This window comes from Ursus americanus, chromosome 23 (assembly GCF_024610735.1).
Source record: "Ursus americanus isolate L20-20 chromosome 23, mUrsAme1.1.p, whole genome shotgun sequence".
Lineage (NCBI taxonomy): Eukaryota > Metazoa > Chordata > Mammalia > Carnivora > Ursidae > Ursus > Ursus americanus.
In genome coordinates, this window is record NC_142149.1 from 42322121 (window position 1) to 42349279 (window position 27159).

Genomic DNA, 27159 nt, shown 5'->3' on the forward strand with positions numbered 1-27159 from the left:
AGTGCTCATTCTATCCAGAGAGAAACTGAGGCAGGATGAGTTGAATGGAATATGAGCTTCTGATAGATTAGGAAAGTTGTTGAGACTGAAAATAAGGGCTCAGTCATTGCTTACAGTATTAGAACATAGCTTTCAAATACATTTTGGAAAAATCGATCTTTTGTGTGATGAATATTTGTTAGGTGATAACATAAAGTCATAGATGTTATGTGTACAAATAAAATGGAAAACTTTTTCTGTTTTTTCAATGTCATCTCTGTCATTGGCTAAGCACTTTAAGGAAGAATTGGCAAGATCTTTTCAGAACTTTTTCCATACAAAAGCTATAAGTACTCATTATAATAAAGTACTTAATTTAGAAAGTTTGGATAACACAAAAGAGACAATTCAAATCACTCGTTAGTACAGATTCTGTAACCATTTTTTACTCATCAGTAAATTGGGAGCCTTTTACATGTTATTTGATAATGTGTTTTTACATCTGTTTCATAATACAGATAAACCATGATGTAACCATTTCCCTAATGTTGGCCTTTTGGATTATATTCAGTTTTTATTATTATACATATTGAAGTCTTTACAAGTATCCATAATTATTTCCTTATGATAAATTCCTGGAATTGGAATATATTCACTTGTAAAGCTTTTGCTATATTACTGTCAAATTTCCCTCTAAAAGTTTGCTAGAGTCCCATTAGTAGCATATAGGTAAACATTCCCCAGTGCCCTCAGTAACACTGATATTTTGATTTTTTTTAAGTTTATGCCAAGATAGGCAAAAATTCTCCAGTAATAGATTTTTTTTAAAATATAAGGAATACATTTTCATTGGAGAAAACATAGATTAAACAGCCAAGCAAAAGAAGCATAAAGTAGTAGTAGTTAAATTAACCTAAAAGTGATTATAGAAACCTGTAGTGATTATAGATTATATAGTTCATTTGTAATTAATAGGCCAGATTTGCTGCTATCGTATTTTTTATTTTGATCTTTTATGGATAAAGGTTTTTAATACCCAATAACTCAGGTAACTAGTTTGATTTTGTACAATATTTTGGACTTTTTATAAAGGCTAGAAGCATATATTTTTTTTTTATTTGATTCTTCATAACATTTTTTATGGTAATGTAAATTTCTACAGCTTGTTTCAAAAGTACATATTTTTGCCTTGAAACAATTTTTATAAATGAATGCCAAACTTAAAAAAAAAAAACCCAACTTCGTAATTGTTTTTACCAGTTCCCGTTAATACTTTTTGTCTTAAAAGTAAATGTTGTTAGCTTGTAACAATTTATCTTAGGAAAGAGAGTAATTTCTCTTCCTGTGGATAAAGTAGCTTTCATTTTTGAACCGTCTTTCTGAGTCTCTTCAGTACATCAGTCAGAAAAAAATGCTGTGAACTGGTGTCAAGCTTGTAGCTATTTGTTTTTTACTGGGCTGTAGTGTAGATGCATTTCTGGGAGCTCTTTGGTTGCTAGTTAGACTAATTTCTCTTCCTTTATTTAGCCATTCTTTTTCATTGCTCTTTTATATTTTCCTTTTTGAAAGAATTGTCTGGATTAGTTTTGTATTTTAAAGTTCTTTTTTTTCCCCTCAAAGAACCTTTACGATCTGACTCTCATCCTTTACTTTTAGAGGATACAGTTTTAACAAACATGTGTATGTGTGTACGCGCACACACACGCACACACTTGTTTAATTGCCCATTATAGTTAAGATATAGAACATTTCTGTCACCCCAGGGAAGTTTTATGCCCTTTTGTAGTCAGTTCCTGTCCCCCAATCCCAGGCAACTGCTTACCTGCTTTCTGCTGTTGTGGATTATTTTACCTTTTCCAGAATTTCCTATAAATGAATTCGTACGATGTATACTTCTTTCACTTAACATGGTATTGCTAAGATTCACCTATTTGTTTTTGTTTTTTGTTATCAGTAGTCAGTTCCTTTCTGTCATTGAATAATTTCCATTGTGTGATAAACCTCAGTTTGTTTATATATTCACCCACTGGTGGATATTGAAGTTAATGTTTTAGTTTTGGGCTATTACCAATAAAGCTGATATGACCATCCATAGACAAAATTTCACGTGGCTGTATGTTTTCATTTCTCTTGAGTAATTACCTAGGAGTTGTATTGTTGGGTTCTAAGGCAAATGTAAGTTTATGTTTCATTTTATAGGAAACTGTCTGATATTTTTAAGTTGTTTTATCATGTTTGCATTCCTGACAATCCGTATTGAGAGTTGCAGTTGCTTTAAATCCTTGCCGGCATTTGATGATACTGTCGATCCTTCTCTTTTAGCTATTCTAATATTATGTCTAATTGTAACTCATGGTGGGTTTAATATGCCCTTCTCTGATAACTAACGATAAGCATCCTTTCAAGTGCTTATCAGCCATTTCTTTATCTTTAGTGAAATGGCTGTTCATATATTTTGCCCATTTTTCAGTTGGGCTGTCTTTTTACTATTGGGTTTTGTTTTGCTTTGTTTTTCTTAACTATTGAGTTTTAAAAGTTCTTTCTGTATCCCGGATACAAGTTCTTTGTCAGAGGTTTTGCAGATATTTTCTTTGAGGCTGTGACTTAACCTTTTCATTTTCATTATGGTGACCTCCAGAGGAGCAGAGGGTTTACATTTCGGTTAAGTCCAGTTGATCAGTTTTTCTTTTATGGTTCATTTATTTTCAGTGTAAGAAATCTTGACCTAAGTTTGCAAATATTTTGCCCTTTGTTTTCTAACAGAAGCTTTACGATCTTAGCATTTTTACTTCATTTTTGTGTCTAGTTTGAATTAAGGTCGATTCATTTATTTATCACATGGATATCGTGTTGTTCAGCACTATTTGTTGAAAAGACTCTCCTTTCCCCCACTGAATTATGTTGGCACCTTTTGTTGAGAATTAATTAACCATATGTTACGTGGTTTATTTCTGAACTCTGTTCTGTTCCATTGACCTATATAGTCCATCATTACACCAATAGCTTAACTATTGTGATTACTGTAGCTTTATTTTAAGTCTTGAAATGAGGTAATGCAGGTTTTCAAACTTTGTTCTGTATTTTCGGAATTGTTTGGCTCTTCCAAGTCCTTTCATTGTCATATAAATTTTACAACCAGCTTGTTAAAAGAAAAAGCCTGCTGGCATTTTAAATAGGATTACGTTGAATCTATAGAACCATTTGGGGAGAATTGCCATGTTAACAATAGCAAATCTTCCAACTCAGGAACATGGTCTGTTTTTCTATTTATTTAGGCCTCCCTTTATTTCTTGTAGCATTTTATGGTTTTCACCATGTAGGCCTTACACAAATTATGTTAAATTTATCTTTAAATATTTCCTGTTTGGGGATGTGATTATAAATGGAATTTAAAATTTTTAATTTTCCAGTTGTTTTGTCTAGTATGGAAAATAATTGATTATTGTATATAACTTCATCCTGTGACCTTACTAAATTTACTTATTGTAGTAGTTTCATGGTAAATCTTTTGGGATTTTCTATGTATGCAGTCATGTTATCCAAGAATGTAGTTTTATTTCTCCCTTTCTAATCTGTGTTCCTTTTATCCCTTTCCTCATTGCACTGGATAAGACCATCAACACAGTGCTGGATAGAGGTGGTTAGTGCAAATATTCTTGCCTCGTTTTGTATTTAGGGAGAAACATTTATCCTTTGATATTAACAGGTTTTGTACATGCTTTAATCGAGTTGAGGAAGAACCTGTTCTCCTCCTGTTTTACCAAGAGTAGCTTTTTTTGTTGGTTGGGCTTTTTAGCTTTTTATTTTGAAATAATTTTAGACTAAGAATAATTGCACAAGGGGCGCCTGGGTGGCACGGCGGTTAAGCGTCTGCCTTCGGCTCAGGGCGTGATGCCAGCGTTCTGGGATCGAGCCCCACGTCAGGCTCCTCCGCTGGGAGCCTGCTTCTTCCTCTCCCATTCCCCCTGCTTGTGTTCCCTCTCTCACTGGCGATCTCTATCTCTGTCTAATAAATAAATAAAATCTTAAAAAAAAAATAATTGCACAAATAGTACAGAGAATTTTTGTATACCCTTCACCCAGCTTCCCTAGTATTAATGTCTTATAGTACCATAATACAGTTAGCAAATTCAGCAAATTATCATACAGTAATATTAACTAAACTACAGACTTTGTTCCTCCACTAATGTTCTTTTTATGTTCCAAGATCCAGTTCAGGCTCCTGTGTCAGCATTTAGGTGTCTTGTCTCCTTAGTTTCCTCAGATCTGTGACAAAATTACCTTACCTCAGTTTGTTAAGAGAAAATGTCAGACAAAGCCAAGTTAAGGGACATGCTACAAAAATTACTACTGTAAGTGTTAATGCAGTTTTGGCAAGAATACCATTCGGTGCTGTTGGGCCCTTCTTGGAGCATCATATCAGGGTGTATATCCTGTCGGTACGTCTTATTGATAACGTTAATCTAGATTGCTTAAAGTAGTGCCCGTCACATTTCTGCACTGTAAAATTGTTTCCCATTGTGATTAATAAACATAGGGGAAGATGCCTTGAAACTGCAAATACCCTATTTCTCTGTAAACTTTTTCCACTAATTTTAATTGCATCCCTTAGTGAATCTTGCTTCCTCGGTTATTCCTGGGTTGTTTGCCTACTGATGGTTTTCTATTTCCATTAGTCCTTGTACGTTTAATAGTTGAGATTATCTGAGGCCCCTTCTCCATCATTCATTTTATTTCATTATTTATTTATCAGTGTAAACTCATGGGATATTTATTTTATACTTTGGGTTATAATCCAGCACCAGCACTATCATTATTTTGTTGTTCACAATGTTCCAACTTTGGCCGTTGGGAGCTCCTTCAGGTTAGCTTTCGTCGTTTGACATGTCCCATCTTTTTTTGATCACTTTCTTTACAATTTGTTACCACACAGTTTTCGTGGCTCTTGTATTTTCCCTGCCTCAGCCCTGAAATTAACCTCTTCTCCAAGCAGCATTAGTTCCTATTTTTGGAGAATGGTTCAGAAACTAAGAACTTTGTGGTAGTTGTGCTAATTGCCACTGAAGTGTCACTGCTTTCAGGCTCTCTCATGCATAAAGTTTTTGTCATGGATAGGGTTGAACTTTTTCCTATCTTGTTTTGCAACTGTTGAGGTGATCAATGTTTTTTTTTTCCTTTATTGCTGTAATATGGTGAATGACGTTGATTATTTTCAAACATTAAAGCAGTCTTGATTCCTAGAATAAACCACACTTTGTCATGACATATTTATTATACTTTTGATATATTGCTAGATTTATTTTGTTAAGGATTTTTGTATTATGCTTGTGAAGAATATCTTTAGTTTTCTTTTCTTGAGAGGTCTTTGGCCCCATTAAATGCGTTGGGAAATGTCCCCTTTACTGTTTGCTGAAAGAGTTGGTACAGGCTTGGTGTTATTCCTTCCTTAAATGTTTGATGAAATTTACTAGTGAATCTGTCTCAGCCTGGGGATTTCTTTGTGGCAAGATTTTTAAATTACAAATGCAGTTTCTTTTGGAGATACAAGACTGTGGCTCTGGATTTATCCCTGGGCGGGGGTATGGCCCAGCTGGGTACAACATCCCTGTGGCTTAGAAAGTCTGTTATCAGAAGAGAATATGGCATCAACAGGGCTCCAGAGAAGTTATCAGCCAACTTGGTCACTTCAGCTGGGTTTACTATACTCTCTTCTGTATTCCAAGCCATAAACATAGAAATAGTATGGTTAAACAAACTCTTTTCCCCTAGTAATATTTATCGAGGTGGACTCTTACTTTAGTATTCCATTTTGTCCTCCCCGCCAACTAATGAATTATGAACTTTTTATGGGCCTACGGGGCCCTACATGATCAACCTGCTGCCTAAATCTTCAACTTCATCTCCATCCCTTCATCTATGTCACTCTTTCCCTTTACTTACTAGGTTCCAGCTATACTGGCCTCTATTCATTTTCTTCCTCAGAGATACTAAGCCTGTTCCCTTCTCAGCCTCTTTGTACTTACATTTCATTCTGTCTGCCTAAAATACTCTTTTTCTTTGGTTTTCATATGGCTTATTCATTGACATCTTTATAGTCACATCACTTGTGACCTTTTCAAAAAGGACTTTTTCTAACTATCTTATCTAAAATAGACCTTCCTGGGACGCCTGGGTGGCTCAGTCAGTTAAGCGGCTGCCTTCAGCTCAGGTCATGATCCCAGGGTCCTGGGATGGAGCCCACATCAGGCTCCCTGCTCAGTGGGGAGCCTTCTCCTTCTCCCTCTGCCTGCTGCTCCCTTTGCTTGTGCTCGCTCTGTCTCAAAAAAAATAATAAGTAAAATAAAATAGACCTTCCTTTTTTATTATGTAAAACATTTTTTTGGCTTCTTTCATAGCATTATGAGAATCTGTAATAATTTGTTGTGGTTTTTTATTTTTTATTATTATGTGACTCTCCTTGAATGTAAGTTTCATAAGGCTTGGGGACCTGGTTAGTCTAAGTCTAGTTCTTGGCAGTGTTGTGTCCCTAGTTTCTGTTATATCATAGACACTTAGCATTTATTTCTTGTATAAATGAGTGTATGTAAACAGAAGGTATTAATTTTGGTTTCCTGTACATGTATGTGTAGGACACCTGTTTCACTCATTTACTTATTCCTGAAGTATTACTAAATAAATACTATGTAGACGATATTGGTCCAGATGCTATATGTACATATGAAATCTGATTTTGAGAACTAAAGGGGATATTTTTAATGTGATGAATTATTAAAAATCACATTCTTCTATGGTATCTACTAACAGTCTTTTGCAAGCATCTCTCTTATTTATGGATAGGAAACAAGATTCGGAAAGGACAGAGGCCACAGTTTCATAACTATTCAATAATATACTAAACCCACATTTCCTAAGCTGTTTCCATATTTGTCCCACATCATACTGCCTTCCCTGTGACTTGCTTCTTTAAAATGTTACTTTTCTTGTATTAGGGATTCAGCATGCATAATGCTCTTGAGGTTTGAGAGATCAGCTGCTTTACATTTCTCTGAAAAGCAGGTGACCTGGCCTCCTGTGTCTGTTTTTGTTTTTTTGTTGTTTGGTTTTTGGATTTTTGTAATGGGATTGTAGCTGTCCCGTTATGTTACATGATTTTCAGGAAGAATGGTTTAAGAGTTAAGGCATTTTACAAAATTAAAAGCATTTTAAACTAAAGAATTTATTTCACGTAACTTTTCAAATACAGGGCTGTTGTATAAAGCAGGTTACACTTAAACAGGATCAGTTACAGTATTGAGAATGTGTTTTGTTTTCGTTCCATTGACTTCAGCAGATAAAATTGTTACTCTCTGAGATGGCACACATATCTATATTGTAATTGTACACTTAGGTGTAAATATGTCCAGGAGCAAGTAAAGAATTATTATATTGTCATAGGCTTACCTTTGCTCTGCTAACAATTTTTCTTATGACCGTTCTTTCTTAGCCTATGTTTAAAACCATTGATATTTTGAATTTTTTTAATTCATCAGCCTTGTCATTTAGGTTAGGTAATCCAAAGTTGTCATAGTGGAAATATTTTACATAGGCGTTTTAAAAACAATGAAAATGGTTTCACTGTTTGTTTCATGATTTTAGCCAGATTTGTCTGAGGTCCCACAGGTAGTAAGAGCTGAGGTGGAAACCCAGGTCCCCTGACTGTGTTGCTTCTGCAGTACTGCGCTCCTGTCTAAACCAGTTCTCACGGTAGCTACGTCACAGAGTGGCTAAGACAGCGCATATAGAAAAGCTTTGTAAACTGTGAGCCATGTCTCTATAAAGCAGAACATAATGAGGATTTTACGAGTAAGAAAAGCAGATACTAAAGAAGAAAACCTTTTATATGCACTGTCAATTTACATGTCTAAAATATAATTTGAAATACTTTTGACGCTAGGATAGTCTTTGTGCAATTAAATTCTAATTGTATTAATGGACCATGACCATATTTGAAAAGTATGAGACATATGATCACCATAATTTAGTGACTTTTACAAGGAGCAGCTTTATCCCAAAAGCTTTTGGTATAATCATATAAACCTTTGTTGTTTAATAAATAGCATATGACTCTAGTTAAATGACGGTCAGATTATAATATCTGTGAACGGGACGGACTCCTGGTGTTCAGGATTTGACATTCGCTTTCTCAACTGTTTATGAAACCTAAAGGTTCATGATGGAAAAGAATAAAGGTTCGTGATGTGTAGTTTTGTTGAGATACAAACTTGAATGTTACGAGCTAATGAGCTGGTGTCGTGGCAGTCACTTGGCTAACAAGTATGTATAACCTGCATTTACACTTCATCTTCACTTCTGTGTTCATACTTGCTGCTTGTTGTTATTTACCTGGTAACTGCCTGAAATGATTTATACGTATATGTACGTATACTTTCGTTTCTTTGTGAAACATCACTCTGTTATAAAGGTAATGCTAGTGAAGTGATCCAGCAAAAAGTGGTGCTCCTAAGTAGAAAAATGGGAAGCTTATGGAAGAAGCCCCATGTATTAGTGGTAGCCATAAATGTGAGAATAGTAAAGATCCGGAGATATATCCCTTATCTATATTAGGAGTCTTTCATATAATAGAGAGTTAAATTTTTAACATATGAGGACTGGTAGCATTTGATTATTTCACTGTGTTATCTATCATTTCATTCATGGGATATTTTAAAATGACATGTCAAAGCCCCATTTGTCTCAGGTAGTGCAGTTGTCTGCCATATTGAAATAGAGGACAAAGCAAAGTAATAGAACCCTGAATAATACTTTTCTTATTTTTATATTCATGTGGTAATACACAGTTTTACAAGGCAAAATAATCTAGTTTTTTTTTTTTTTAAGATTTTATTTATTAGAGAGACAGCACAAGCAGGGGGAGCGGCAGGTAGAGGGAGAGGGAAAAGCAGGCTCCACCCTGAGCAGGGAGCCCGATGTGGGGCTCGATCGCGGACCCTGGGATCATGACCTGAGCTGAAGGCAGTCATTCAACCGACTGAGCCACCCAGGGGCCCCCTAGTTTGGAGCTTTTATGCAGAACTCATTTTTCTTCACCTGAAGTATATTGAAATCAAGTCTATCTTCAGTTGGTACATGGCTTTGTTATACAATAAAACTTGAGTTGGAGATGCTCTGCTATAGTGAGGAATTTTCTCTCTCCAGATATATGTTTGCACATATAAAGTATAACTCTTTCTGCCCCCCTCCCCATGGAAATTTATAAATTAACTCTGTTAACTCTGATTGATACTTTGTGCATCTAACAAGTATCTGTTACTCATTTACTCTTTCATTTATCAGTCATTTAATGAGTGTCTCCCGTGTGCTAGGTACTATACTAGACTCTAGGGAGTCAAAGATGAATTAGACTCAGCCTCTGCTCCTTGGGAATTCATTCTGGTTGGAGAAATAATAAACATAATTATGATATCTTGTTGAAATATTATATTTTTAAGTATTAAATAAGGTAACTTATATGAAGAAAACTTTGTAAGCCTTACAAATTTAAGATATTTTTCCTCCACTGCATAGTATGATGTCTGATATATCTTAAATGCTTGTTTATTCTTGAATGAATTGATATGGAACAAAGAACAAGGAAAGCATAATATTACAGTATAAAGAAGAATTAGTTCTGTCTGGATGTATAGATGATGGGGAAAAGGATGTGACTTTTGAGCTGGACTTTAAACTATAAGCAGTTTATGTTGAGAATCAGGTAAAGGGATTCCAGGGCAAGAGAAAGACTAAGACCTGAAAGTGCCTTGATCTATATTAAACCAGGTATGTGTAGGCTTACACAGTTTACAAGATACTTTCGTTTACATTATCCCTTTTGAGCCTTATGAAAACTTTGTGTAGTGAGTTCATAGAGCCAAGCACTTGAAGCCTTGACTAGAACCCAAGGCCTAGGGTGTAAGAGACAGCAACTAGCCATTTTCTTCTTTATAGTTTCATGAATGTCGTGATTACTAGTATTATTGAATTTTTGTGATTATATCTATGAAAGAACTGTTTTCTGAGTTATAAGTAAGTGGGAGAGAAACATACATAAAATGAAAAGTGTAGTTCCATTTTTATTTATGTAAGCAGATTAGCATATATTGATACATGAGGGGTTTTTTTTAGAGGTTTTAGAAACATCAGAAAATGCTTCTTTTTTTGGAAAACACTCCTTTAATACCTCATAGATTCTTTGTGACTCAGGTAGTGTTTGGGGATTTTCAGTCTTCTTAAACCATTTATCTAAAGAACAGACAATGGAAACTGCCATCCCCACATTCTTTCTTAAGCTTTCTGTTTCTGCCATAGTTGAACAAATTTGGTGACATTAAAAAAATATTTTTTGCACCAAAATGTTTGGTTAAAATACCTCGAGGAGGGAAAAAGAGAAACAAAAACTTATCCATTTATACTTGATTTCCTGTTGTATATGTATTGTATGTTGTATGTAATCAAGACAGCGTGGTATTGGTGAAAGAATAAATCCACCAATGGAACAGAATAGAAAGTTCAAAAATTGACCTACACAAATACAGTCAACTGATCTTTGACAGAGGAACAAAAGCAATTCAATGGAGAAAAGAGTTTTTCAACAAAAGGTGCTAGAAAACTGGATATCCATATGCAAAATATATATATATCTTTATGTATATATATATATAATAGGCACCTTTCATTTCCCCAAAATAACTCAACAGATCCTAAACATAAAATACAGAACTATAGAACTTGTAGAAGCTTCATAATTTTGGAGAAAATCTAGGTGATGTTGGGTTTGGCAATGAGTTTTTAGATGCAACACCATAAACACCATCTATGAAAGAAAAAACGATAAGATGGATTTCATTAAAATTAAACACCTCTGCCTTGCCCTGCCAAAGATACTGTCAAGAATGAAAAGACAAGCCACAGACTGAAAGAAAATATTTGCAGAACATATCTGATGAAGGACTGTTACCCAAAATATACAAAGGACTTTTAAAACTCAACAGTTAAAAAGTAAGCAAAAGATCAACAGTTCATCTGAGAAAATAAGCAGATGGCAAAATAGACATATGAAAAAATGTTCAGCATCATGTCATTAAGGAATTGCAAATTAAAACAACTAGATACCACTATATACCTATTAGAATGGCCAAAATCCAAACCATAGCACCAAATGTTGGCAAGGATGTGGAGCAGTAGGAATTCACACTCATTGCTGGTGGGAATACAAAATGGTGTAGCCAGTTTCGCAGCTGCCTTCAAACACTGAATATAGTCTTACCATCTGATCCAGCAATCACGCTTCTAGGTATTTATCTAAATGAATTGAAAACTTACGTCCAAACAAAAACCTGCGCACAAATATTTATAGCACCTTTGCTCATAATTACCAGAACTTGGAAGCAACCAAGATGTCCTTGTAAATGAACAGATAAACGACCATATGTCCATCAATGGGATATTATTCAGTGATACAGGAAGTAAGCTAGCAAGCCCCCAAAGACATGGAGGAGCCTTAAATACTCAAAAGAAGTCAGTCTGAAAAGGCTACATAGTGTATAATTCCAACTATATGGCAATAGGCAAAACTATAGACAGTAGAAAGATCAGCTGTTGCCAGAGGTTCAGGGTGGAAAGAGGAGGAAGAGTAAGTAGGTGGAGCACGTGGGAGATTTAGGGCTGTGAAGCTGTTGTGTGTGACACTGTAAGGATGGATACGTGACATTATGCATTTGTTAAAACCTGTAGAACTGCACAACAGAGAGTGAACCCTAATGTAAATTATGGATTTTATTGAATAATTATCAACATTGGCTCGTCAATTGTAATAAATGTACCACACTAAAAGATGTTAATAATAGGTGGAGAAGAATGGTATATGGGAACTCTGTATTTTCTGCTGAATATTTCTGTAAACCTAAAATGCTTCTAAAAAATAAGTCTACTTATTTTTAAAAAATGGAAAAAGTAACTTTCCAAGAACTCACTGTTAATAATTTAATTAATTTACTTTTCTTTTTTTTTCTCCCTAAATTAGTATTCTGAGTCTGTTAGATGCTTTACTTTTTGTCCTTAGGTAACTTCATGTAATTGTAAAACAAAATTTCTATGCCAAATAAACCATTAAAAAAAAGCAAGTTAAAGATATTCTTAGTCACCCAGACTGGAAGGAGATAAGCCACCATATTAATGGAATAGAGATTACAAATAATTTATACTTTCATCTTTGTTTTTCTGTATTTCCCAGATGTTATCTGTAAAATAAATATCTGTTAGCACTAAAACAGTTTTTTGTAGCCTATTGCAGCGTAATGGTATTCACTTAACATGTTTTAAGAGATATATATACAGGGGCACCTGAGTGACTCACTCAGTTGAATGTCCGACTCTTGGTTTAGGCTCTGGCCGTGATGTCAGGGTCGTGATATTGGGCCCCAAGTTGGGCTCCTCGCTAAGCACAGAGTCTGCTTGAGATTCTTTCTCCCTCCCTCTCCCTCTGCTCCTCCCCCTGCTCGTGCTGTCTGTCTCTCTCTCACTCTGTCTCTCTCTAAAATAAATAACATCTTTTCAAAAAAAGAGAAATATATACAGAAATAAATAAGACATAGATCTTAAGGATCTGTTTAAATAAAAGACTGCATCACCGCAGTGTTTGATGTAAACAGTATGATCGGTTGGTGACAGCCTCACCAATTGCAGTTTACAAAGGGATCAATTTTAAAATTATTTGTTATGTACCTGCTTATTTTCTTATTTGCTTATTTGTTTATTATTTACTTATTTACTGGAATAAAAGAGGATTCTAATTAGGTGGTATCTAAGTGATTTTGCCAAATTCTTATATTTTGTTGATTTAAATTGCCTTAAATTATGTGCTTGAAATCCCATTTTTATTCCTGAAATTTGTGCCGTTTGCAGTATGTGTGTTGGGGGAAATGAATTATTACTAAAAAGAGAATTATTTTAATGTGGCTTTAGTGATTTCTTCATACAATAATTGATGATGAAATTTGGCTCATTGTTTTCAGCTAGTTTAAATTGGTCTTGAGAGAAACAAAAACTTGTTGCTTAATTACAGACTCCAAATGACTTTATGGAATGCCTCTGAGCTGTGATGAAGTACTAGTTTAAGGATAATTCCACTTGATGGTGTATGTTATGCCCCAAAGGAAAGCAATTTTAAATTCGACTTTTACTAGATTATGCCATCTTTATGGAGCCACTCTGTTGTTGAATTGGTATCCACACTATCCAGGATGGTTTTAATGAATGGTGTTTATGCAGTGGAGGGCTTAGCTAAACGAGTAAGGACTTGGAGACTTAAGGCAATCTGAGAAGAAATTTAAAAATCACCGGCCTTCCTCTGTCTATGCCACTGTGTAAATTAAGGATACCACAGGGAGGGAGGACCTCCTTCCTCCATAGGACAGAATATTGAGGATTATAATTTTAGTTTTCTATATAAGCAAAGCCTATTAGGTTGGTTTCCTTTTCAGGGGAATCCAGCAAAATGTGTTCTTTGCATTTCAGATGATGCTATATAATTACCATAATATGAAGATAAGTTGTGAATTTCAAATATATAAAATGACCTATCTCAATGAAACTATCCTTTTAAGAAAACCTATTATTGAAAATCTAGTTGTATACAAAAAAATGGAGCATGAAGGCATGAGTATTTGCCTTACAAGATTTTTAATTTGATTTATGTAAATAGAATGGTCTTATTACATTTAAAATATGACTTAAATTGGCCAAAATGTTACTTTCAAAAAGGATACCTTTTAAGGAACATACTCATTACATAAAACAAGAATTGTATCTGTGTGCTACAAACAACATCAAAGGATTTTCTTGCTATGAAATGACACAGATAGTTGTTCCTTACTGGCCATTTCAGCCTCACTTCTTCAAGGACATTATCTTTGAATGTAAAACATAATGACTTTGTTTTCCAACCAAAGTCTAGTAGTTAGGCTGACTTATTAGCTGGTGCAGTGAACTTTAGCTCTGACATCTATGGTTGAGAACAGATACGAAAGAAATGCTATTATATTTTCAGATCTTACAGAAATCAGATAATCGTAGTAATGAAATATATCTGGCTGATTTTCTGATGATTCGTATGAAATGCTTAGCTCTCTGTTTTTTCATTGCTGTCTAGGCAGATTCACTTGAGTTTAGTTAGATGAAAATATATTTTCCACACAGTTTCTGTTGGGTTTGTTTTTTTTAAATAATAATTTTTTATTATGTTATAATAGTCTCCATACAGTATATCCTTAGTTTTTGATGTAGTGTTCCATGATTCATTATTTGCATATAATGCCCAGTGCTCCATGTAATACGTGCCCTCCTTAATACCCATCACCGGCCTATCCCAGTCCTCCACCCCTCTCTCCTCTGAAGCCCTCAGTTTGGTTTTTTTTAACACTGATTCACCATTGTACACTACTTAAGGTATGTACCTTTATATTCAGTCTAAGTTGGAATTGGGTTTGTGTTATTATCATATGATCTCACTCACATGTGGAATTTAAGAAACAAAACAGAAGATCATAGGGGAAGGTAGAGAAAAATAAAATAAGTCAGAAAGGGAAACAAACCATAAGAGACTCTTAACGATAGGGAACAAACAGGGTTGCTGGAGGGGAGGTGGGTGGGGGGATGGGGGTCCCTGGTGATGGGCATTAAGGAGGGCACTAGATATAATGAGCACTGGGTGTTACATACAACTGAGGAATCACTAAACTCTACTTTTGAAACTAATAATACACTGTATGTTTGAAATAAAACTTTTAAAAAGAACAAGAATCTAAATTAAAAAAATAACTAGTTTTAAAACTATTTTCCAGAGTACATTTAAATAAAAACTTTAAAATTTTACATTCCTGCTAATAATGTGTGAATGATCTAGTTTCTTCATATCCTCACCTGCATTTGATGTTGTCACTTATTTTTATTTTAGCCATTGTGGCAGCTGTGTAGAGATCGCTCATTGTGACTTCAGTTTCTATCTCCCTAATGGCTAACGGTCTTGAACATCCTTCCATGTGCTTATTTGCAGTCTGTCTTCTGGCGAAATGTCTCTTCATGTCTTTTACCCATTTTCTAATGTGTTTTTTTTTTTTTTTTTTTTTTTTTTTTTTACTGTGGAGTTTTGAGAATTCTTCTGCATCAAATATGTGGTTTGCAAATATTTTTTTCTCAGCCTGTAATTTGTCTTTTCATCTTAATAGGGTCTTTCCCAGACAAAAGCTTTTGTGTCGAAATCCAAAGACTTTCTCTTTTTTTTTGTTCCCTTCAAGTTTTGTAATTTTATATTTTACATTTAAATCCATGGTTCATTTTGAGTTAATGTTTGTGTACGATGTGAGACTTAGGTCAAGGTTCGTGTTTTTGCCTATGGATGTCTAATTGCCCCAACACAATTTGTTGAAAACACTCTCTTTCCAACATTGAATTGCTTTTGCATTTCTGTCAAGAGTCAGTTGGAATTGTTTACTGGGTACGGTTGTCTGTTAGGGCAATACAAATGTTTTAGAACTGGATAGGGGTGGTGGTTATGCAACAGTGTGAGTGTGCTCTAAATGTCACCAAATTGTACACACATGATTTCACTTCGGTTTTAAAAAAATCAACTCAGATATCCACCTGAGAAAAAAAGTCAATTGGACTTATCTGTGTGGGACTATTTCTGGACACTTTTCTGTTCCATTGATCTCTGTGTCTGTCCCTCTGCCAGTATCACAGTCTTTTTTTTTCCCCACACAGTCTTGATTACTTTAGCTGTGTTAAGTATTGAAATTGGGTGAACTGATTCTTCTCATTTATTCTTTTTTAGGAATTGCTTTAGCTATTCTGATTCTTTTGACTGTCTTATAAATTTTACAATAATCTTGTCTGTATCTAGGAATTGCATTAAATTTGTAAATCAGCTTGGGGAGAATTGACATCTTTACTGTGTTGAGTTTTCCGATCTATGAATGTGGTGTGTGTCTCCATTTATTTAGGTCTTCTTTGATTTCTTCATCAGTGTTGTGTAGTTGTCCTATGCGAGTTCTATGTACAGGTTTTATTAGATTCACACCTATGTTTTTCTTCTTTGAACAGTTATAGATGGCATTGGCTTTCTGAGTTTGGTGTCCACATGCTTTTTGCTAGTTCACAGAAATACAATTGATTTTTGCATGTTTATATTGTGTAATGTGACCTTGCTGAACTCACTTATTCTAGGAATTTTTATTATTTGGGATTTTCTGTGTAGACAATCTTGTCATCTGCAAATAAAGATAGTTTTATTTCTTCCTTTCCAATCTGTATGCCTTTTATTTCCATTTCTTGCTTTCTTGCATGGCCAGAACTTCCAGCACTATGTTGAATAAGAGTGGTGAGAATGGGGTTCCTTGCCCTGTACCAGATCTTACAGAGAAGTGTTCAGTCTTTCCCTGTTAAGTATAATGCTAGCTGTTGAGGCGTATCCCTCTGTTTTTACTTTTCTGAGAATTTTTCTCTAGAATGGCTGTTATGTTTTGTCAACTGCTTGTTAGCCCGTTCATATATGGTGGGATACATTGATTGATTTTTGAATAATTTTTTTAAAGTTTTTATTTAAATTCCAGTTAGTTAACCTCTGTGCAGTGTTAGTTTCAGGTGCACAATATAGTGATTGAACACTTCCCATACAACACCTGGTGCTCATCACAAGTGCACTCCTTTTTTTTTTTTTTTTTAAGATTTTATTTATTTATTTATTTGACAGAGACACACAGCGAGAGAGGGAACACAAGCAGGGGGAGTGGGAGAGGAAGAAGCAGGCTTCCTGCTGAGCAGGGGTCCCTGGGATCATGACCTGAGCCAAAGGCAGACGCTTAACTGACTGAGCCACCCAGGCGCCCCAACAAGTGCACTCCTTAATCCCCATCACCTATTTAACCGTTCCCCCCACCCACCTCCCTTCTGGTAACCATCAGTTCTCTATAGTTAAGAGTCCGTTTCTCAGTTTGCCCCTCTCTCCCTCTTTTTTTCCCCTTCGCTCATTTGTTTTGTTTTTTAAATTACACATATTAATGAAATCATATAATGTTTGTCTTTTTCTGACTGACTTATTTCATTCACTTAAGCATAATATTCTCCATCTAGCTCCATTCATGTCATTGCAAATGACAAGATTTCATTCTTTTTTTATGGCTGAGTAATACATCTTATATAAAAATATTATATATGTAAGTATTCATATACACACACATACCCAAGACTGGACACCATTGTCATCATTTACAGATAAACTGAGACTGAGAGAAGTAACTTGATCATCAGTCATGCAGTTAATAGCAGAAGTGGGATTCAAATTCAAGCAGTCTGACTTCAGAAATTTGGCTCTTACTATCTCAATAAATGATAGCTCTCTTTCCTCTTTCTCCACAATCAGTTTTAGTTTCCCCTACTACTACTAGATAATGACTTATCTCTACTTTAATAAAAATCTGTACTCTTGGGGCGCCTGGGTGGCTCAGTCGTTAAGCGTCTGCCTTCGGCTCAGGGCATGATCCCAGCGTTCTGGGATCGAGCCCCACATCAGGCTCCTCTGCTGGGAGCCTGCTTCCTCCTCTCCCACTGCCCCTGCTTGTGTTCCCTCTCTCACTGGCTCTCTCTCTGTCAAATAAATAAATAAAATCTTTTTTAAAAAATAAAATAAAAATCTGTACTCTTAAGGCTCCTTCCATCTCTTTATCCTTCCCCTTTCCTCTCATCTAGCAACCTGCATGTCACCGGAGGATCACTCCATTCTAAATTTTATCGTTCTAGGAAGCAACTTAAACAGCTATAGAGGACAGACTATCTATATTCTAGACTCAGCAGTTCTTTGACCCTTCACTCCAAAGAATGAACATACGAATGCTCTTATAATTTCTTTATTCTTTCTCAGATTTGGTAACTTCTTTCCTTGTTCGCAGTCATCATTCAATTTTTGTCTTTTTTTAAAGATTTAATTTTTTTTAGATTATTTATTTATTTATTTATTTGACGGAGAGATAGCAAGAGAGGGAACACAAGCAGGGGGAGTGGGAGAGGGAGAAGCAGGTTCCCCTCCAAGCAGGGAGCCTAACGTGGGGCTCAATCCCAGAACCCTGAGATCATGATCTGAGCCGAAGGCAGATGCTTAACAACTGAGCCACCCAGGTGTCCCCAGATTTTATTTATTTGAGAGAGAGTGATCGAGAAAGACAGAGGGAGAGACCACACAAATGGGGGGGAGGGGCAGAGAGCAAGGGAGGGAAAAATAAATATATATATGTATATATTACATTCCACATATAAGAGAGATCATGTGGTATTTATCTCTCTCTGTCTTGACTTATTTCACTTAGCATAATGCTGTCATGGTCCATCCATGTTGTTGCAAAGGGCAATATGTCATTCTTTCTTACCACTGAATAATATTTCATTGTATATATCACAATTTCTTTATCCGTCCTCCTGTTATGTGAACTTAGGTTGTTTCCATATCTTGGCTTTTGTAAATTATGCTGTGGTGACCATGGGGGTGCATATATTTTTTTGAGTTAGTATTTTGCTTTCTATTTTTTGCTTTTTATTTCAGTTCCCAGAAGTGGAATTGCTGGATCATGTGTTAGTTCTATTTTTAGTTTTTGAGGAAATTCTATACTGTTTTCCATAATGGCTGCACCGGTTTATATTCCCACCAGCAGTGCACAAGGTTTCCCTTTTTTCCACATCCTTCCAACACTTGTTATTTCTAGTCTTCTTGATAATGGCCATTCTAACAGGTATGAGGTGATATCTTACTGTGATTTTGACTCGCATTTCCCTGATTATTATGATGTAGAGCATCTTTTCATCTATCTCTTGGCCATTGGTATGTTACGGAAAAATATCTGTTCGGGTTTTATGCCATTTTTTATTCAGATTGGGGTTTTTTCTTTTGTTTTGCTACTGCGTTGTAGGAGTTCCTTACATATTTTGGATATTAGCCTCTTATCAGATGTATGATTCGCTGATATTTTTCTCCCATTTAGTAAGTTGCCTTTTCATTTTGTTGATTGTTTCCCTTGCTGTACAGAGATTTTTTAGTTTGAGGGAAAAAATTTTTTTTAGTTTGATGTAATTCCCCTTGTTAATTTTTGCTTTTGTAGTTTTTGGTGTCAGATACAAAAAATCATCACCAAGATCTGTGTCGAGGAGCTTACTGCCTGCATTTTCTTTTAGAAGTTTTATGGTTTCAGGTCTTATGTTCAAGTCTCCAATCCATTTTGAGTTGATTTTGTATATGTTGTAAGATAGTGTTCCAGTTTCATTTTTTGCATGTGGCTGTCCAGTTTCCCCAACACCATTTATTGAAGAAACTGTCTTTTCTGCATTGTGTATTCTTGGCTCCTTTGTCATAAATTAACTGACTGTATATGTGTGGGTTTATTTCTGGGCTTTCTGTTCTGTTCTACTGATCTATATCTGTTTTTATGCTAGTACCATATTATTTTAATTACTATAGCTTTTTTTTAAAGATTTCTTTTATTATTTATTAGAGAGAGCATGGGGGGGCAGAGAGAGAGGAAGAAACAGACTCCCCACTGAACAAGGAGCCCGATGCGGGGCTCAATCCCAGGACCCTGGGATCACAACCATATCAGAAGGCAGATGCTTAACCGACTGAGCCTTCCAGCTGCCCCTTAATATAGCTTTGTAATATATAGTTTGAAATCAGGGAGCATGATGCCTCCAGCTCACTTTTTCTTTCTCATTGTTGTGGCTATTCAGGGTCTTTTATGATTCCTTACAAATCTTAGGATTGTTTGTTTCATTTCTGTGAAAAATGCCATTGGAATTGTGGTAGGAAGTGCATTGAATCTACATATTGCTCTCGGTGGTATGGACATTTTAACAATACTAATTCTCCCAATCCATGAGCATGGATTCTTTTTTCCATTTATCTATGTCTTCTTCAATGTCTTTTATTGATGTCTTGTTTCCAGTATAAAAGTCTTTCACCTCCTTGGTTAAATATATTCCTAGATATTTTGTTCTTTTTGATGTGATTGTAAATGGGATTTTCTTAATTTCTCTTTCTAATCGTTCATTATTAGTGTATAGACACAACAGATTTTTGAGTCGTGGGTTTTGTATTCTCCAGCTTTACTGAATTCATTTATTATTTCTAACAGTTTTTTTTTAAGATTTTATTTATTTATTTATTTGACAAAGCACAAGCAGGGGGAGAGGGAGAAGCAGGTTCCCCACAGAGCAAGGAGCCTGATGTGGGACTCGGTCCCAGGACCCTAGGATCATAACCTGAGCTGAAGGCAGATGCTTAACCACTGAGCCACCCAGGCGCTTCTGCTTCTAACAGTGTTTTGATTGAGTCTTCAGGGTTTTCTATATATATAAATACCTGGTTATATATAATATGTCACCTGCACATAGTGACGGTTGCTTCTTTCATTCCAATTTGGATGCTTTTTATTTCTTTTTCTTGCCTAATTGCTCTGGTTAGGACTTCTAAAACTGTTGAATCAAAGTGGCAAGACTGGGCGTCCTTGTTTCTGATTTTAGCTTTCAGCTTGTCCTCATAGATATGATATTAGTTGTGGGCTTGTCATGTGTGGCCCTTATGTTGAGGTACATCTCCTCTGTACCTGCTTTGTTGAGAGTTTTTAATCATAAACGGATGTTGAATTTTGTCAGGTGCTTTTTCTCCATCTGTTAAGACGATCATGACTTTACCTTTCATTTTGTTAGTGTGATGTATCCCATTCAGTGACTGTAGATGTTGAACCGTCTGCATCTCTGGAATAAATCCCACTTAATCATGGTGTATGACCCCTTTTTTAATGTATTAAACTTAGTTTGCTGACATTTTGTTGCGGATTTTTATATCTGTGTTCATCAGGAATATTGGCCTTACAGTAGTCCCCTCTTACCTGTGGTTTTGCTTTTCATGGTTTCAGTCACCTGTGGTCAACTGTGGTCCAGAGGCAGATGACCTTCCTTCTGACATATTGTCAGAAGGTCAGTAGTAGCCTAATGCTACTATTCATTCCCCTCACTTCATCTCATCACATAGGCATTTTATCACCTCATATTATCACAAAAAGAAGAGTGAGTACAGTACAGTACGATGTTTTGAGAATGAAAGATCACGTTCACATTACTGTTATTATGGATATTGTTACAATTATTCTATTTTATTTTTAGTTATTGTTGTAATCTCTTACTGTGCATAATTTATGAATTAAACTTTATCATAGGTATGTATAGGAAGAAAAAACATAGTATACATAGGGTTCCGTACTATCCATGGTTTCAGGCATTCTCTGAGGGTCTTGAAATGTATCCCTCATGGATAAGGGGAGACTAGCAGGGAGTCTGCTTCTCCCTCTCCCTATGCCCCTTCCCCTGCTTGTGCTCTCTCTTTCACTCTGGCACTGGCTGTCTCTCAAATAAATAAACAAAATCTTTAAATAAAACAAACTGGTTTGGAGGCACCTGGGTGGCTTAGTTGGTTAAGTGGCTGCCTTCAGCTTGGGTCATGATCCCAGGGTCCTGGAATTGAGTGCCATGTTGGGCTCCCTGCTCAGTGGGGAGTCTGCTTCTCTCTCTCCCTCTGCCTGCCACTCCCCCTGCTTGTGTGCACACAGTCTCTCTCTCTCAAATAAGTAAATAAAAGTTAAATAAAAAACTGGCTTGCTGAGATTGGCAATGTAATTATTTACTTTCATATTACACTTCTTGCATCTTAAAATGTCTTATTTTTTTTGCCTTTCGATATGCTAAAAGGCTGTAATGAGGACAGTCAACCAAACCATTGTGTTGAACAAGAAGCTGTTAACCCAGTTCTAGTTAACCACTCCCTCTTTTGTGAGTTTATGACCACCTTACCAAGATACCTGTAGGCGTCTGTATTGTCTGTCTCCATAGTAAGGTCTGTAGAGGTTAGTACCTTATCTTGGTGGCCCCTGTCTGATGCATTCTCTTCCAGGGCACTTCCATACACATTTGTTAATAAAATAAATGCATACTTATCAATAGAATTCACCACAGCAATGGATTTATATGGAAATTTATATCAACTTTATGCTTAGATTTAGAATCAGTCCATAGTTACTGAGAAACTACTGTAATAATAGCAAAAAATACTTAGTGTTTACCATATACCGGATTCTGCTCTCATCACTGTATATAAACTTCTCTATTCCTCTTAACAAGTAGGGGTTGTTTTTTGTTTTTGTTTTTGTTTTTTTGCTTGTTTATCATTCCCATTTTACAGGTGAGAAAATTTAACCATAGAGTAATTTACCTAATGTCAGATAGCTAGTAAGTGGTAGAGATAGCATTCAAAAGCCACATAGTCTGGCTCTAAATTCCTCCAACTATCTTTGCAATTTTGATTATTTTTTAAATTCTTTTTAAGAGGGGGAGAGGGGTGGGGAGGAGCAGGAGAAGAGGGAGAGAGAGAATCTTAAGCAGGCTCCGTGTCCAGCGTGGAGCCCGACTCAGGTCTCCATCTCACGACCCCAAGATCATGACCGGAGCCAAAACCAAGAGTCAGATGCTTAACTGGCTGAGCCACCCAGTTGCCCCATGTTATTTTTGAAATTCTTAATGGTTTCCAAAACAGGGCTTATATAAGATATTTATGACATTTTTTAAAGTTCATCTTTGTCCCCTAATTCCTGCATTAACTTAGATTTCCTGGCCCACTACTTTATTATGAAACCTCCAGTTATTAGTTGATACAGTGAACGTAGAAACTCTTTTGGAAAGAAATAGTTAGAAAAAAAATACGCAGGTCTTCAGTTGAGAACGCGCTGTGCACCTTGCGCAGTGCTGAACAGATGCAGACGCCTCGGAGGGAGTTCTCCTGCTTTGGGCCGCAGAGCAGCACCTTAGCAATTTTGATACCTATGAATTCCTCCCTAAAATAGCCTTCTTTCTCTCCAGTGCATTTTACAGATCAAAGGTGCATGGAGTGTCTTTATTCACATTGTTGAATTGTAAAGTTTGTAGGCTGAAATTTAGTTTCGTTTCCAAAACAAAACAAAAAAAAATGTTTCCCAAAAATGAAAGGAACTTTAAGGTGTAAATAATTACTACTTATAGGCATCAGAACTATATTTCCTTATCCTGTCTCAACAAGTCGGTTGTAATTCTTAAGTTTTGAATAGATGGTGGTGACAAGTGTGAGCTATCTAGATTAAAGAAGTTTTATTTCTTTATGCTGTCATTAAAACTGTTCTGTCTTTAATCATCAAATATCCCTGTGGAAGAAATAGATTTAAGCTAACAAACACAAGTAAGATGGAAATTATATGTGTGGATGAGTTACATTTATTTCAGAGCCCAGAATATTCTCCAGATGCTTTCAAAAGACTTGGGTATTCTGTTTATGTAAGTGGCTGAGAATTAATCTCTAAAATATAGAAAAATTAAGTACAAATTTTAAATGTGCCTTAATAATTTCAGAATTTTAATTTCCATTTTATTTGCAGCTCAGATCGTCTGATAGAAGAGACAATAAGGTAGGAAAAAAATGTTGTTTTACTTCAGTGCGTTTTTTGTTTGCTTGCAACATACGTGAACAGATGAGGTTAACCCTGTAACTAGAGTTAAAATTAATTTATCATTCTTAAAGATGGGAATTTCACTAGATCGTGATGTATTTTTACTGCATCCTTCTCTTATTAGAGACATTTGAAGCCCAAAATAATTGTTTCTAGAATTAGGCTGATTTACCTAGGTTAATTTTTCTGATTAATTCATTTTCAGTACTTTCAGCTTCAATTTTTTCATTCTCCCTTTTTAATGGAAAACCATCTTAGGCATGTGATTTGGTAAATGTCTTATTTATGCCATTTATGTAGATTTGGTTTCTGTCACAGCAGCTGCAGAAAATCTTCTGCAATAGTATTTAGCATTACCTGTAATAACACTGTATTGCTTAAGATAAGGGACATTTATTTGTTGGTTTGACCTGCTTAATTCTCTAGGTTTGGTGAATTTTTAGATACTATCTTATGACAGTAAAAAAGTAAACGAACTAGATATGATCTCTACAGTTTAGAATTCAGCAGTATCTAAAGCATTTTTCAGGAAAGGTATAATGAAGTACATGGAAACGTCACCAAACATACGTACCCGCACCGGCAGCCGTGGTATTGTGCTTTACATGCCTCATTTATTTAATTTCTTCAATAACCCATGAAATAAACACTGTGGCCAAAACAAAAAAGAAATCAAGGTAAGTAATTTGCCTGTGGTCACAGCTAATACACTATGTTGAGGATTCAGATCCTCAAATCTGAATCTCTCTAATTCTAGAACCAGAGCTCTCTACTTAACGACTGTTATATTTACCACCTCGTAGAAAGAGTACAAGCTTTGGAGTGTGATTTGGTTTGTGCTGCTTACCAGATCTCTGTTCTTGGATAAGTTGCTCAGGGCCTTCATTTTGTTATGTGTTTAAAAAACAGGGATTGATGATAATACCTACCCTAAAAGATGATCGTGAAGATTAAAGATAGTATGAGGTAAAATGCCTGATACAATGCCTGGCTGCTACTAGGTAATCTGTATGTCATAGCTGTATTATTAATGCAAACTTTTAAAAATCTTTTTATTTAATGATATTTCAGATCTCAGAAAACTTCCAGTAGTATAAAGAATTCCCATATGCCCTTTACATAGATTCCCCACCTTAACATTTTGCCACATTTGCTTTTTCACTTTTTTTTAAAGCTATTTAAATATAAATTGCAGACATGAGGCCTCTCTGTCACTAAATATTTCATCGTTCATATTTTAAATATGTATTTATATTGATATGGACTCATGAATTCTTACTTTATTCAGTAGGTTGTAATGTTTCCATCATTATTTAATAAAGTATAATCTCTTAAAATAATATGCAGTTATCTGGAGATTTTGTTTAAATTACACGCACTGAGTTGTCCATCTGAACAAAGTTTTCGCACCATTGCCTAATTGTCACCTGAAATATTTTCCTTGTGACTCCCCTTTCATCAGCACATAAAGTAAAATCACGTTTGCCGAGGATTTTTTTACTAAAAGTTTTCCCGTTATCCTTTTTGTTTTTTCTTCCTGTTATTTCCTCCTTTTTCTACCTGATCTTCTTCGGGCCAGGCTGCCTTAGTTAAGCTTTTCAACTCAAAGCTGACCTATGTAAGGGCTGGTAATATGAGTATAAAAATCTGGAGTACTTCCTCACATCGGAACATTTGAGAACCATTGAATCACTGCTACTACTATTTTGCTAGTTAAAAAGCAAAAAAAAAAAAAAGTAATTACAAGGTTTTTTTATTTTACTATTTCCCTTTATTTCAAAATCTGATAGATATCACAGGTGAAATTTTCTTGACTCTTAAGCTAGTTATGATTACTTATAGATAATATAAAATTTAAGTGTCAGGTAATTATTTTTGCATATTCTATATGTAATAATTTACTTTTTCCTTTTGGAGATTTTAAGAATATGTGCACAACTGAATATAGACTCTGGCATCAGTTAATTGAAAAGAACTAATATTTTTAATATTTATTCTTAAGCTTTAAGTGTGTAACTAGTATTGTCTGTCATTGAAAAAATGTGTCTGAGTTTAGTGTACAGAGCAGGTAAGAAGGTTCCAGTAAGCACATCAATGATGTATCATTTTAAAAGCATTATGTATTATTTGGAGCCTATGTTTGCCTCCGAGTATTTGATCCTTGAAATAACAACCTAGACTTCACTCAGCTTGAATCCGAATGATGCAATGAGATGAGAAAGTATGTCCAGATACACTCTGTGTGGTACTGGCAATCATGCATATTCAACAAGATAATAACATAATGTATGATGACAATATCCATTCTCCAAGGAATACGAAGTGCTTTGTGAAAATTATTTTTTAATCTTCTTTATCTACTTCTGAGTCAAAGTGCATGGGAGATGGTGATAGTCCCAGTGTAAAAAACAGAGGCATATATGATTCGAAGATTGCCTTCAGAAGCTTAGCCTCGCTTTAAATGAAATTGTGTTACTTTATACAAGACCATAATACCCGTTTTTAAAAGTACATTATAAATTTATGTTAAAACAACCACATTTTAAATGTATCATATTCCATCACAGACATAATTATGAATAAGAACTAATGATGCAGAGGATGTTGTTAGTTTCGACTCTTGTATTCTCTTTGGTTCTGGGATTTAAAATTCAGTGTAAAGTTAACACTGGCTGCTTCCTTCTGTTTTACTCTTGTCTGGTGGTTCTCCAGGCCTGCACCACTGCACTGGTCCTGGTGTGCTTTTCCCCGTTACCTTCAAATAATCTCCTTTATTGGATCACCTATTTCTTGAATTCAGTGTCTCCCATTTTCTTAGTTTATTCCCTCATTATGCTGGACCACATTCTTTAGTAGTTTCCTGAGAAAGAACAGGAGGTACAGTTTTGAACTTTTCACATCTATTCTTGATTCATTGCTTAGCTAAGTTAGAGAATTCTAGGTTAGAAATAATTTTGAAATTTTTGAAGGTGCTATTTTCAGTACTTTTTTTTTTTAAGATTTTATTTATTTGACAGAGAGAGAGAGAGCACAAGCAGGGGGAGCGGCAGGCAGAGGGAGAGGGAGAAGCAGGCTCCACCCTGAGCAGGGAGCCCGACATGGGGCTCAATCCCAGGACCCTAGGATCATGACCTGAGCCGAAGGGCAGATGCTTAACTGACTGAGCCACTTGGGTACCCCTTCAGTATTATTTTTTAAGTCCAGTGCCGGTTAAGATAGCTGGTCCTTTGTATGTAATGAGCTTTTTTCTTCTGGAAGCTTTTAGGGTCATCCTATTTTCCCCATGTTTGGGGTGTTTTTTAACCTCCCCATAGTAAGCTTAGCATGCATCTTTTCCAGTTCATTGCCCTGGGCATTGGGTGGGCTCCTACCATCTGGAAACTCATCTCCAGTTCTGGGAAATCTTCTTAAACGGTCATTTTCCCACCTCCTTTTTCACTGTTCTGTTTTCTTGTTTTTTATTTTAATTTTAAAAGGTAATAGGGGCGCCTGGGTGGCTCAGTCTTTAAGCATCTGCCTTCAGTTCAGATCATGATCCCAGGGTCCTGAGATCGCACCCCGTGTCGGGCTCCCTGCTCAG

General features: G+C 35.7%; 1 protein-coding gene across 2 annotated transcripts in view; it reads left to right on the top strand.

Moving 5' to 3' along the window:
- The window catches only part of GOSR1 (golgi SNAP receptor complex member 1), a 49436-nt gene that overhangs the window by 15277 nt on the left and 7000 nt on the right, over positions 1 to 27159 (top strand). For both annotated transcript variants that reach the window (XM_045773218.2, XM_045773219.2), the window contains exon 7: positions 23508 to 23537. In XM_045773218.2, the coding sequence (XP_045629174.1) occupies positions 23508 to 23537 (30 nt within the window). The remainder of the gene's footprint in view (positions 1 to 23507; positions 23538 to 27159) is intronic.